At 45.6% G+C, this 13275-nt stretch overlaps 1 protein-coding gene across 1 annotated transcript in view; it reads left to right on the forward strand.

Moving 5' to 3' along the window:
* Positions 1 to 10819, forward strand: part of neto1l (neuropilin (NRP) and tolloid (TLL)-like 1, like) — a gene marked incomplete at its 5' end in the record, with an annotated part of 103103 nt that extends 92284 nt beyond the window's left edge. The window contains 4 exons of the mRNA XM_084459393.1: positions 4062 to 4175; positions 6601 to 7237; positions 8184 to 8258; positions 9998 to 10819. Coding sequence (XP_084315519.1) covers positions 4062 to 4175; positions 6601 to 7237; positions 8184 to 8244 — 812 coding nt within the window. The 3' untranslated portion in view covers positions 8245 to 8258; positions 9998 to 10819. The remainder of the gene's footprint in view (positions 1 to 4061; positions 4176 to 6600; positions 7238 to 8183; positions 8259 to 9997) is intronic.
* Between the last annotated feature and the right edge of the window lie 2456 nt (positions 10820 to 13275).

A 13275-nucleotide genomic window follows, 5' to 3' on the forward strand; every position in this document is an offset into this window, starting at 1 on the left:
GTTAGTGTGTGTGCTATGGGGGTTAGCGTGTGTGCTACGGGGGTTAGCGTGTGTGTGTAGCGTGTGTGCTATGGGGGTTAGCGTGTGTGCTACGGGGGTTAGCGTGTGTGTGTAGCGTGTGTGCTACTGGGGTTAGCGTGTGTTCTACGGGGGTTAGCGTGTGTGTGTAGCGTGTGTGCTACTGGGGTTAGTGTGTGTGCTACGGGGGTTAGCGTGTGTGTGTAGCGTGTGTGCTACTGGGGTTAGCGTGTGTTCTACGGGGGTTAGCATGTGTGCTACTAGGGTTAGTGTGTGTGCTACGGGGGTTAGCGTGTGTGCTACGGGGGTTAGCGTGTCTGTGTAGCGTGTGTGCTACTGGGGTTAGCGTGTGTGCTACGGGGGTTAGCGTGTGTGTGTAGCATGTGTGCTACGGGGGTTAGCATGTGTGTGTAGCGTGTGTGCTACTGGGGTTAGCATGTGTGCTATGGGGGTTAGCGTGTGTGCTACGGGGGTTAGCGTGTGTGCTACAGGGGTTAGCATGTGTGCTACGGGGGTTAGCGTGTGTGCTACTGCAGCAGAGGTACAGTCTCTGCTCACACTGGCTCCACTTGTATTGTGTTCAACCACGTTGGCTTCGACCACCAAAGCTATAGCTGTAGTATAATTTGCTGCTAATCTTACCGGAATATTTTCTTTTATTTTTTACCACCATGAAGCTACTTTACAATTAGGCCGTTGCGCAGACACTTCTATCTAGTGTTTTGTGCCAATGTTGAGGTTAAATACCTTGCCTTGCTCAAGGGCACAGAGGTAGGCAATGATTGTAAAGTGGCCTGGCCCGGTCTTGACCAGCGAACGAACCAAATAATACAGTAAAATCAGCACCATTTCAAGATGAGCTGGTTTCCACGGGAACCATATTATTCATATTTGACGATTAGCACTAGAAAGAGAGAGAGAGAGAGAGAGTGGTAGATACACAGTCCCAGTCACACGCCGGGAGAAACAGACAGTGTGTTGATGGAGTGGTGTGGCGGGGGCTGACAGGTGTGAGGGGAGCACAATGTCAGAGCTGTGCTCGTGCCGGGGAGGATCAGCAGGAGGAAGAGAGGATGACTCAGTGACTCAGGGTGAATGGAACACGTTCAGCATTCAGCTCCTGTTAGCTACACACCAGGGGCGGCGCATGCACTTGGCATACAAGGCAATAGCCTAGGGCGCGGAGGCACTAGGGGCGCACAAATCTCCGCTAGCACCCCCCCCCCCCTCAACACACCTCCCGACAATCGGAATAAGTATGATATCCATGATATCATAACTGAAAAATCATCATTAAAGAGAGGCACTCGCAATCAAAGGCACACACACGTACATGTATACAGAAACGAACACACACGCACACACATGCACACACAAACACACGCATGCACACACACACGTGCTCACAACACCCAGGGGCGCCATATGGGGGAGAAAGGTTAGGCTGAATCTTGTTTTCCTTTCCATAAAGACATCCACCATTAACTGATGCAGGGAAGGCACAAATTGGTGCATTAAAGTTCACCAGAATGCAGGAAATGAGGTGTGACGCTTAACATTTCCTGGGGGAGGAACAGCCCCTCCCACCGCTTATTGTGTCCTTCATTGTGTTCAAATGAAACCTGCACTACTAGTGGGGCCCAATGTCATATCTTTTCATGGGTGCCAAAAATCCCTGGCGGCGCCCCTGCACACAACAAAACCAAGCCGCCAGACAGAGGGCCGCCATTACCCAGGGTTCAATTCTGATGATCCGGGGTGGACTCGTGGAGAGATGAGCCTGAGCGACCCCTCGGCTGTCGGGCCGGTCACGCCTTGTCAGTACTCCGCCTCTCCGGGGGGGAGGGGGGGAGGGAGAGCGACGTCCACCTTTCCTGATTTGGGTTGCTGAGCGTATGCATGCGGCACTGTCGGCACGTAGGTTTTTCTTGTCGGATGTCTCCGGAGGGATTCTTTGTGTGTGCAGCTGGCAGCTGTGTGCACGCATGCAGCGGGTCAGGATATGACGGTTATTACATTGGTGTCTCAAGTTGGTGCTGCATATGATATGCAAAATGTCCTATGGGGGTTATTATGCACTAGCGCCGACCCAGTCGTAAACAGTCATTATTATCTGTCTACAGAGGGAAGAGTCTACGGCTTAAACCAGTTGAGTCAGAGAGAGAGAGGGAGAGAGAGGCCGTGTCGCCGTGTGGGCAATAGGGCACTTTATAAGAAAAGTGTCCTGGAATTAATTTTGAGATGAATAGATTTAGATTAGATTAGTGTGGGTCTAGCTCCTAATGAAGTCTCCTCTGGCCCTGTGGTGGTCTCACACGAGACAACAGAACAGCCACAGGAGGAGGCCCCCTGATGGTTACCATAGTAACTGTTGCGGCTGAGAGCAAACGGGAGGCCAGGATGGGCAGGGGAGGGGGAAAGAGGGCAGGGGGGAGATGGAAGAGAGAGAGGGTCACAGGTAATGCTTTCTAAGCCTGGGTGTTGGTATCGCTGGTCCAGACTGTTAGTGAGAACCCTGCTGGCTCTAATTGTGTGTGTGTGTGTGTGTGTGTGTGTGTGTGTGTGTGTGTGTGTGTGTGTGTGTGTGTGTGTGTGTGTGTGTGTGTGTGTGTGTGTGTGTGTGTGTGTGTGTGTGTGTGTGTGTGTGTGTGTGTGTGTGTGTGTGTGTGTGTGTGTGTGAGAGAGAGAGTGTGAGGGCAGGGAACAATTCTTCAGCCAATCAATAATCAGCCCTTGACCACGCCCATCCATTATGCTCACCTGCCGTATGTTCATTGGTTGAGGAGGTGGAAGAGGAGGAGGAGGTGGTGGAGGAGGATGTTGCCCTCATATACATTCACACACACACAACCAATGTTAGAAGTGGAATATGAGAATGAACAGATGGGTGCAGGTCTTGGTGGAATGTGAGCTGGATCTTCAACTTGTTCCGTATGCAAAAAACTGTTTACAGAAACACAATCTATTGATGTAGAGTGAAATGACACCGAATGGATGAGTGGCCCACTGCTTGTCTGGATGAGTGGCCCACTGCTTGTTTTGAGTGGTTGCTGCACATACTTCAATATGATCGGTCATTGACAGAGGAGCTGTGGTTGGTCCGCAGACCAGAGCAGTGCATTAGTGTGATTGGTTGGTCGTGGATAGAGGAGATGAGCCTGTATCTTGAAAGTCACCTTGGTTTTTAATTAGCTCTCTGATGATTAGGGCAGATACATTAGAAAAGGCATTTTCATTGGGCTAATTTCCTATTATACTGCTAAAGTGTAGAGGCCCTGTCCTCACATCTCTCCCTTTTATGATCACTGGCACTATCGTTGTGGTTACAGTAACATTCTCTTAGCTCTGATAGGCTAACTCGGTGAGTTCATATTTGCCGTTTTGAACCTTCCACTAAAAGACCATCTACTGCATGTCGGGTATCGGAGACATCTTGAATGTTTGTTCATGGCTTCTTCTTCTTCCCTATCATTCCCTAGCCCTATTATTTGGGTAAACAAAGTGTTTTGTTGTGATGTCACTTGCAGTGGTCCTGCGTGCTCGGATAGTTCTAGAATGCCAAAGGCGCCCCCGCCCCGGGCTCCTCGTGCCCCGGTGTAGATGGGGCGGTTTGTGTTGCGGAGGACGCCCTTCTAGACATTCACACACATGGCCCCAGTGTCTCGGCAAATGTTTGAGGGAGAGGAAGAGAATTCATGAACAGGTGGGTGCAGATGAGGACGAATTAGATCTGGAGCATCACAGCCCCTCTTCAGATTTGTCTCAAACACGGAGCTCTGTCGCTGCATATTTTCATGTTCGCCAGGTGGGACTGGTTTGTGCACTCTGGAACACACACAGTCTGCAAGGCCGGGCGGCTTGTTTACAGTATCGCATTTGATATTTGACTATTGTAATCACAGACAACACAGATAGGAGGGAATGTTTCTGTCAAAATACAGCCAACCACGTCTGAGGTCTAATGCAGTTATCGGCATCTAAATTACTTTGATTTGTTTAGGTGTCGCGTGTGTGTGTGTTGAAGTTCCCGGTCTCTGTTTCAGCTCCGTGTGATGCCGACGCCTTCTTCTGCCACAGTAATATGTGCATCAACAACACACTGGTGTGCAACGGCATGCAGAACTGCGTCTATCCCTGGGACGAGAACCACTGCAAAGGTGAGAGGCCAAAGCCCAGCTCGGGCCCTGCTCAGATGGAGTCGCTGTGACAAACTCGCTCAATCCTCATATAATCTGTATCAGCTGTACTCATTTCAGACTTGACCTGCTCTGGTTTGTTTTATACTCTTAAATCACTCAGCATCTCTGCTTGATCTCGTCGGATCAGTATGATCCTTCCCTGTGGTCTTTCCTAGTCCTGCCTTTTCAACAGAACTACCCTCTCACTCTCCTCACATATCGCCACCCAGCCTCAATCTACATTTAATCCATGGTGTTTCGTATCCATCAGTCCATACCTATCCGCTGTGTGGACAGGGGCGGACTGGCCATCGGGACTGGCGTGGCTCGCCGTGAATGGCCTGCCCCCCGTCAACAAATCGCGCAGCACCCCCCCCCCCCCCCCCCGTCAACAAGTCACGCAGCACCCCCCTCCCGTCAACAAGTCGCGCAGCCCCCCCCCCCGTCCGTCAACAACACGAAACTGAAGGTGTTCCATCTCACTGCCTCGGCTCGGCTCGTGGCCTGACTGGTGACCGGCAGGAAATATTCACCCAGTCTGGCCCTGTGTGTGGAGCTCGGTGAAGACTTCCTGGACGATCTGTACCGCCGTCGTGTTCCCCGCTCCCCCCTGATCTCCTCGGTGTACTTCCAGCTCCGTCCAATCAGATCCGTCCTGTGATCCTCAGCCAGGCCCTCATCACTGCACCCGGGTCATTCAATAGCCTGTGTTGTCGGCTGCTGGTTCAGGAGTGGCGGGGGTCTCCGGTAGTGGAGCAGGCTAATCTAGAGGTGATAACGGGAAACCCAGACAGGCATTACGAGTGACCTGTCGTTAAAAAGGTAATTTACCTGCTTCACCAGTAGCCTTGACTGAGGGCTGAAGACTTTCCCTCGTATCCTGTTTTTCTGTCATCTGCACTGATGGATAATAACTGGTCTGGTTAGGTTACTGCTAGCATGTAGTCTACAGCCAGAGTCACCTGGAGTTCAGGTGAGAAGGGGGAGGGGAGTATTTGTTTCTCTTCTCTATGACTCCCTTGGCTCCACTGCGTCCGTCAACGTCAACTGTCAGCATCCGTCAACAATCAAGAAATGAACCTGGGCGATTCTCCAACGTCGGACGCAGGCGCCGAACGCGAACGGCTGCAGTGGATCCGCTGTCATTAATTACAATGGATTCATTTCTTTAGCGTCTGACGGTTGATGGTTGACGCTGACACTAACGGACCCAGCGGAGCCAAGCCATAAGTGGAGCCAATTACAGACGACAGCCAGTTTGTCTTGCGCTGGCTTCTTCCTCAGCCCACCTAGGCTACAGTGCGTCTCCTCCCAACTATCTGGGGCTGGAAAACCTGCAGCAATCAGCAGTTTCCCAACAGCCATGTATTTGTGCTGCTTAGCTTGTTTTCAGGGATTTCTCCCATTCTGATAATGTATGGAGCTTCCACGGTGCCTCATTAGTGGTAAAAATTACAGGTAGTTTAAAATAAATTGTTTTAACTCTTATCTCCTCGTGTAAGTGTGAGATAGCTGCTATGAGGGAGTAGGAAGTACGCAGCTTTGAGAACCAATGGTTCTCTAGCCTAGGGGTCCATATTGGGCTCCTAGTGGCAGGAGCCTACTTAGCGTGAGGCTGTACAATGACGCTAGTATATCGCAGGGACTTGGCCCCAATCCAACCCTTGATGTTGAGTGCGAAGCAGGGAGACATTGGTTACCAAAAATCATTTTTGGTAACCAATGTCTGTATGACTCGGCCGGGGATTGAACCTACAACCTCCCAATATCAGGGCGGACACTCTAACCACAAGGCCACTGAGCTGGTCCATGAGGGAGTAGACTGCTCTGAAACTCACTGCTGGTGCATTCAGTCCAGAAGGTAAATGTCAGACCTCTCCCTGTAGGCAGGTTGTGTTCACACTGTAACACTGTCTGCTCTTTTAGGATTTCCCATGTGACATAAACTTAGCTCACCATGACCTTCTAATAGCATCTGTTTGATATCCCTACCAGCTTGATGTTGCTGGGAGTGATTTCCCATGTTGAGCAGAGTAATTTCTCTACCTGTTGGTGGATTGGTCTTCACGCTGTCTCAGGGTCGCAAATACACTGGGAGCATCTGTGTGTCTGTGTCCCGTGTCTCCAAGTTTGCCATCTTTAAGAGAGCAGCGCCCCACAGTGGAATAACTACAGAACTGCAGCGTGTCTGTGATCACAAAGTTATTCAGTACATCACAGTTATTCATTTCTTAGACATTTTCTTTCTCTCACTCTCTCTCTCTTTCTTCTCTCTCTCTCCTTCTTTCTCTCTCCCTCTATCTCCCTCCTCTTTCCTTTTTGCTCTCTCCATCTATCCCCCCCCCCCCCTCTCACTTTCCTTCTTTCTCTCTTCCTCTCTCTCTCTCTCTCTCTCTCCGTGCAGAGAACAGGAAAGCCAATATCCTGGACAACCTGAACAACACCAGCGGCACCATCATTGGTGTCACCTGCTGCATCGTCCTGGTCCTCCTGGTCATCTCTGTTGTCGTCCAGGTCAAGCAGCCCAGGAAGAAGTACATCTTGCGGCACGACGACTTCGATCCCACCATGTTCCAGGAGGTGTTCGAGCCTCCGCACTACGAGCTGTGCACCCTTCGGAGCGCGGCAGCCGGCGCTACAGCCTCGGCGGACCTGGCGGACCTGGCGGAGGACTTCGAGAGCTACCACGCCCTCCGGCGGGCCTCCTCGCGCTGCATGCACGACCACCACTGCGGCTCCGCCTCCAACCCGGGCTCCACCCACCCGTCGCAGCTGTCGCTCAGCGGGCGGGGCAGCCGCGGGAGCCTGGGCGCGCGGGAGGCCGCCGCCGCCCTCCTCGCCGACCTGCCGCCGCAGCAGCAGCAGCCCATGGCGGTGCGTCCGCTGCTGCCGGCAACGACCGGCGGGCGCCGCAGCATCCTGGTGATGAAGCACAGCTACTCGCAGGAGGCGGCGGACAACGGCTGCGACCTGGACGACGACCTGGACGAGGTTCCCACCACCAGCCACCGGCTCGCACGCCACGAGAAGGCAGTACAGCGGTCAGTATCCATAGATTTCTGATGAGAGAGGACTATCCTAGAAAGTTCTTTTGGGGGAGGCACTGGGAGGCTGTTGTTCTTTTTCTCACCAAGACATGAATAATTCATTTTTCCTTTTTTTCCTTACCTTTTTTCGACCCCCCTACCTGTACTTTTGTTGCTCTCCCATTCTTTAGGTGATCTCTTTAGATTAGTTTTAGCCTCCTTGTTTTGCTTTGGTGTTAATCCTCCTCTTGCTCCTCCTATCACTGAGAACTCCACGATGGTTCTTGAAGGGCTACAGTCTGATAGTGAGGCCTGAGCCTGCCACCCTCTCCTCCCTGCATGAACACCCCCAGCCCCCTTCTAGGACCCCATACTGATTCATGATCCTCAGATACAGTACAGTAGGCATGTTGGTTCCTTGCAGGTCTTTCGCCTGACAAAGACAGAAAAAAGGGCTGTAATTGATGCCTGTCACTCATTAAGAGTTAGTGATTTCATCTATATGAATGCAAATAACTCAAAATGATGAGGGTACATCATAGCACTTTGAACGTTGACTGAGATATTTGATGAAGTTCAATGTTTTGGCATGAACAAGAACAAAAACAAATATTTTCTTATGTACCCACACCTTGACTGCTTGATAAATTAAATGTTTACACGTATACATGGAGGTAATCATTTTTCATGGCAATATACCTTCAACATACAATACCTTTTCGTGCATGCACTGTGTATGTACTTTGTCCAGTGCAGTAGTCTATGTAGACCTGTGATACCAACATCAGCAGTTTCCTTGTAAGACTGCATGCACAACTTCCAAGGCCGTACTGAGCTCTGTTTACAGCAGACGTAGTGACTTGACTTAACACATAGAATAGAGCGTATACAGTATGCATAATATGTCCTCTCTATGAAGAAGAGTTTGATATTAAATGAAAGAGCGATGATGACATTGCAGGTTCTGCCTCATTGGCTCTTTGAGCAAACATGAATCAGAGTACAACACAACTAGGGTCTAAGAGACAATCTCAAGGTAAGCACCCTTATCCAACAACATGTTCCATGTTTTTGTGTCAGTGTTAAAGGAGTAGTAAAGGGACAATGCATGCTTAGCCCTGTTTTAAGGTTACTTATGATCATATACAATGGTTCAGATCAAAACGTGGACAAAACTAGCACTTTTGAGAGAGTCTGGTAATTGCTCTACCACCATTTTGGTCATACAATGGATGTGGGTGGGCACCGTGAAAAATCATTCAAAAAACATGTTAAACTCTCAATTTCAAAGACAAGAAACTCACCGAGGTGTTAGTTGGCGTTCTGACATATAATTCGCCATAAAGTAAGATTCTAGTTCATCTGGAAAGGCTTTTTTAAATATTTAGCATAGAACTATTTAGTCGCAGCACATACTGTGTAAACTTCCGCTTGAACTGATTCCGATCTCGCGCAATGCCTTGAAGTAGTTCCGCTTCCTGAATCCCCTCTGCGGATTGATCTACACATCTACAACGGTCACTACAATACAATGGATTTCATAAAATGATTTAAAAAAACCTACAGGATTCATAGTTTGCGGCGAATTTGATTTCAGAACACCAACGGACACCAATTACCCCCTCTGTGAGCTTCTTGTCTTTGAAATCGAGAGTTTAACATGCTTTTGAAAGATTTTTCACGGTGCCCATCCACATCCATTGTATTACCTAAACGGTGGTAGAGCAATTATCAGACTTTCTTAAAAGTGCTAGTTTTGTCAACCTTTTGATCTGAACCATTGTATATGATCATAAGTAACCTTAAAAAAACAGGGCTAAACATGCATTTTCCCTTTGCTACTCCTTTAAGTCAGTATTATCAGTCATGTGATTTTTATGTAATTTACTTTTCTGTGAATTTGCTGTTGATTTTTGTTTTTGTTTGAATTTTTACATTCATCAAGATGGTGCCCCTGCTTGCGTCCATCTTGCCCTAGTGATGACTTTCTATGTCTGTTTTATTTGACACTTGTGTTATGTCCTCTTTTTACCGAGGACATAATAAGCATCACTTTAGTATTCATTATAGCATGGACTTCAATCATCTTTTGTGATCTGTAATGTGTCTCACCTTTGGACTTTTTCCTCAACTCTCCTAGCCTCATACTGTATAGCACAAACATGTACACAGTATTAATTAGCTGTTTCATTTAACATGCCGATAAGTTTTGCTCAAAGCATCTAATACATACTGTTCATATCATTACTGTAAGTATAATGAGTTATAATACTTCTTGAAATAAGCTACAGGTACTTGTTATATTTTTCAGGCATTTACTGAATGTCACTGAACTTTCACTTACACTGAATTAGTCTGAATCAGTCAAGTAGCCTACAGTAACTGGCCGTGCATATTCCAGCATTTATACACTATGACACTGGATTTGGTTATGTTGAGTTGAATGTAGAGCACTGTATGATTTCAAGTCTTTGTTGTGTAGCAACACATTTGAATGTCTCACCATGCTGCCAGTGCAAGGTTGCCATAATACAATGTCCTGCTTACGTATGACACAATCCCAGGTTTCAAGAGAGGGTTATTTTATCATGGCAACCTTCTGGAGGTATTAATAATGAGAGATTTCACATGCTTGTGCTACCTTTCGTTGTGTCACTTAGTTTGAGAAAGGTGCTGTCCTGTTCTATGTGTGTGTGTGTGTGTGTCTGTGTGTGTGTGTGTTTTCGTGTTTGCTTACATTCTACATTATGTTGCATATTTGTCTCCATCATTTAGACTTCTTGAAAATAGTGCAATCCTGGATCAAAACGAACAGGCGTCAGTGAAATATGAAAAGACGGAGTGGAGATTTACACCAGTGTGATGCTGATGACGCTGATGAACGGACAATATGACAAAAGGATATTGAATAATGTATTCACACTTCCACTGTACAGCGGTAACACTATAGGCCTACTGTACACCAGTGACTGTCTTCCACTAGTAAAATGTCTTTAAACTTGAATTTTGATAGGCTACTCTCACCAGGACATTCAGAATGAGCATTGCATTCATTGGAATTCACAAGTTGTACATCAGCATTTACTAAGAGAAATTGATCATGCATCTTCAGTTTTTCCAGCATGTATTTTGGGGCGTTTGGCAGCATATTATTAATATTATTAGTCTGATTTGGGGTTGATGTTTATTATTTTCAAATTCAAGGCAAATGTGATATTTTCAGTAGGCTAACAATTATGTTAACATTCAGTTACTATTACTAACCCCAGCTAAAAGTAGTTTTTTTCAGAATAACCCAATCAGATTGTTGTCTATGACAATTGAAGATGCTATGGTATGACTTGTGCATGCTTTTCTATAGCCACTGAAAAATTAACTAACAATTATCCAGATTGAAATTGACATCATCCACTAATACATTAATCCCATTCACATTTAACAGATACCAAAATCTACCCATAGTATTTTTATTGCAGTATTAATTGATGCATGCTAGCTTGACTAAATTAAAAGGCAAATGCCGAATGCTATGCTAAATTTTTACGTTTACATTTTTAAGTTCCCTCTCACAAATGTTGTTACTTTAAATTTGTTTGTAGAAGCCTAAAACATTTGTACAAAACAAACTTTTTTTACTATACTGTTGAGAGGGTGAGTTTTTAAATATATTATGGAATACCTTTCAGGGTTTTATCGATGCTTTGTAAGAGAAAAATAATAAAGCTAAACCCTTTTTTCTTTTAAATGTTTACCTTGATGTTGCCTCTTTTCATCAGTTCCTATTTTAAGTAAGACAAACCTGTGGGAGAGTACTGTGAGGGTCCTGAAGGTAAACAAGGATTTCATTATAAATATCAACACTTGTTGACCATACAACATATTATAGAGATAATCAGTTGCAAATACATAAACACAAATCACAGACAGACTGTGCGCCCACACACACACAGTACCAGTCAAAATTTTGGACATGCTAAGATGAGTCCAAACTTTTGACTGGTACTGTACACATACAGTACTGTATACCATTGTTGCTACTCTTGCACCTTTGCTTCAGCACTAGATTAAACTCTTAGTTAGTCACTTGTTTAGAAAGGAGATGCCCTTGTGAGTTCTGGAGAGTAGTAGGACACTGATTATTGTAAGTCGCTTTGGATAAAAGTGTCTGCTAGATGACTGTAATGTAATAATTCACCACAACCACCAGTTTTGGACTGCTTCTATAATGACACTCTGAGGTCATTCATATCCCCATCATATTTTATAGTGACAATGTGATTCTTCTGCTTTGCGTTAATTTTGTACATTTGTTTGTGTTTTCAGTTATGTGCAATATGTCCAGACAAATTCCATGTTGTAATCCTTACTATGCTGATATTGATGCTATGTCCACCTCCTCATCTCTACATGCATAGCACACACACACACACACACACACACACACGCGCACACACACACACACACACACACGCACACACACACACACACACACACACACACACACACACACCATATTCATATATACTTCTCCAAGGTTTATCATGCCAAAGTCATTGTTCACGTTATCTTCTTGAGAAGACTGGTTTGATTATTGATTCTTGAAGTAATAGTTGTTTCATCTCTCCTCAGATACATCAGACAGATGCATCACTCCTCTACGTCTTGCCAAGTCTGAGACCTTTTGGAACTAGCATTCCTCTCCCCCATGCATCTTGAGAGAACTGTTACTCTGAGCAACCTTTACCAACATAGAGTGGTGTGATAGGAAAAAGCTTGTCTTTCTGTGTACGCGTTGAGTTTCTTGCTGTGGATTACAAAGGTGCGTTGCCCTCTACTTGTGTTAAGTGGCTTGGATTGTGGGGGGCACAACCTGATTTCAGATGGACTGAGACACTTTTGGGGAAAAAAGAAAAAGAGATGAAATACCTTTAATGTACACTACTTTTGTTCATGGACTGAAAAACAGACCCCTTTGACCCTTTAGACTTTGGCATTCTGTACGGATGCCATTGGTTGCTGGGTTGTTCATTGGTTGCTGGGTTCGCAATTGATGATACTCATTGTTTGGCCGTCATTATTTTGACCAAGATAAGTTAATTTCCTGCCCAATGAAATGTTATGAAACCCTACAGATAATGAACACGACTGAGAGTGCCAGGTGGAGGAACTGTGGGAGTTTAAAGGGTTGGTTGTCCATCTCTGTGACAGGTCAGCAAAATATCCCCCAGATCACCCATGACCATTCCTTATGACCGTGGAGTACTGAGTTTGGTTCTTCACACTGTCACGTTTCAAAATCCCCAATATTCCAAAAACCTGTAGCCAGGTTTTGGAATAGTTACAGGTGTGCAATTTAAAGTAATAATATAATATATAATATTCTTATCTTATCCATATGGTGCTTTCATATTTGAAATGTTATGTCATTCAAATGGTCAGTATTCAATGTTGAGTTCTCCACATTTATGCCATTTCTATTTCCTGTCATTCAAAATGAAAATGTGTATGTTTGAGAGCCCTGTTTGCTGAAATCTCTAGCATTTATTTCTCCAGAAAATGATGGAGAACATGTTTTCAATAAAGTGATACCTTCTAAATTCCATTGAATCTTGATTGTTTTGTACATAAAGTGTTTTTCTATAGGCAATATGTGAAGAGTTAGGCTATCCAGTTATAATTTGCTTCACTGACTCTGACTTTTGAAAATCCCGAGCTGCAAATCTTTCAACTTGTAAAAATGCCATTCTGTTCAACTTTGTTCAACTTAGCTAAATGCCAACCGTTTTTTAACGTTATAACTTAAATCTTACACCTACTAAGGGCTAGTTGTAAGATTTAAATTAGGCCTATAATTTATGCCTATAAGTTCAGGTGGTGCAACCCATACATGTTAGTAGCCTAGGCTAGCTTGTCAACTCTGACCTAACCTTGGAAGTTACGTTCAAACTAATCTACGTTCAAACTTACGATCAGCTGGTCCATCCCGGTGCAGATCTATTCTATTCTATATTGTAGTTTCATCACCTGGAGCAAATCCTCTTTAAACTCATTAT

The sequence above is a fragment of the Borostomias antarcticus genome (assembly GCF_949987555.1).
Source record: "Borostomias antarcticus genome assembly, chromosome: 2".
In the NCBI taxonomy this organism is placed as follows: domain Eukaryota; kingdom Metazoa; phylum Chordata; class Actinopteri; order Stomiiformes; family Stomiidae; genus Borostomias; species Borostomias antarcticus.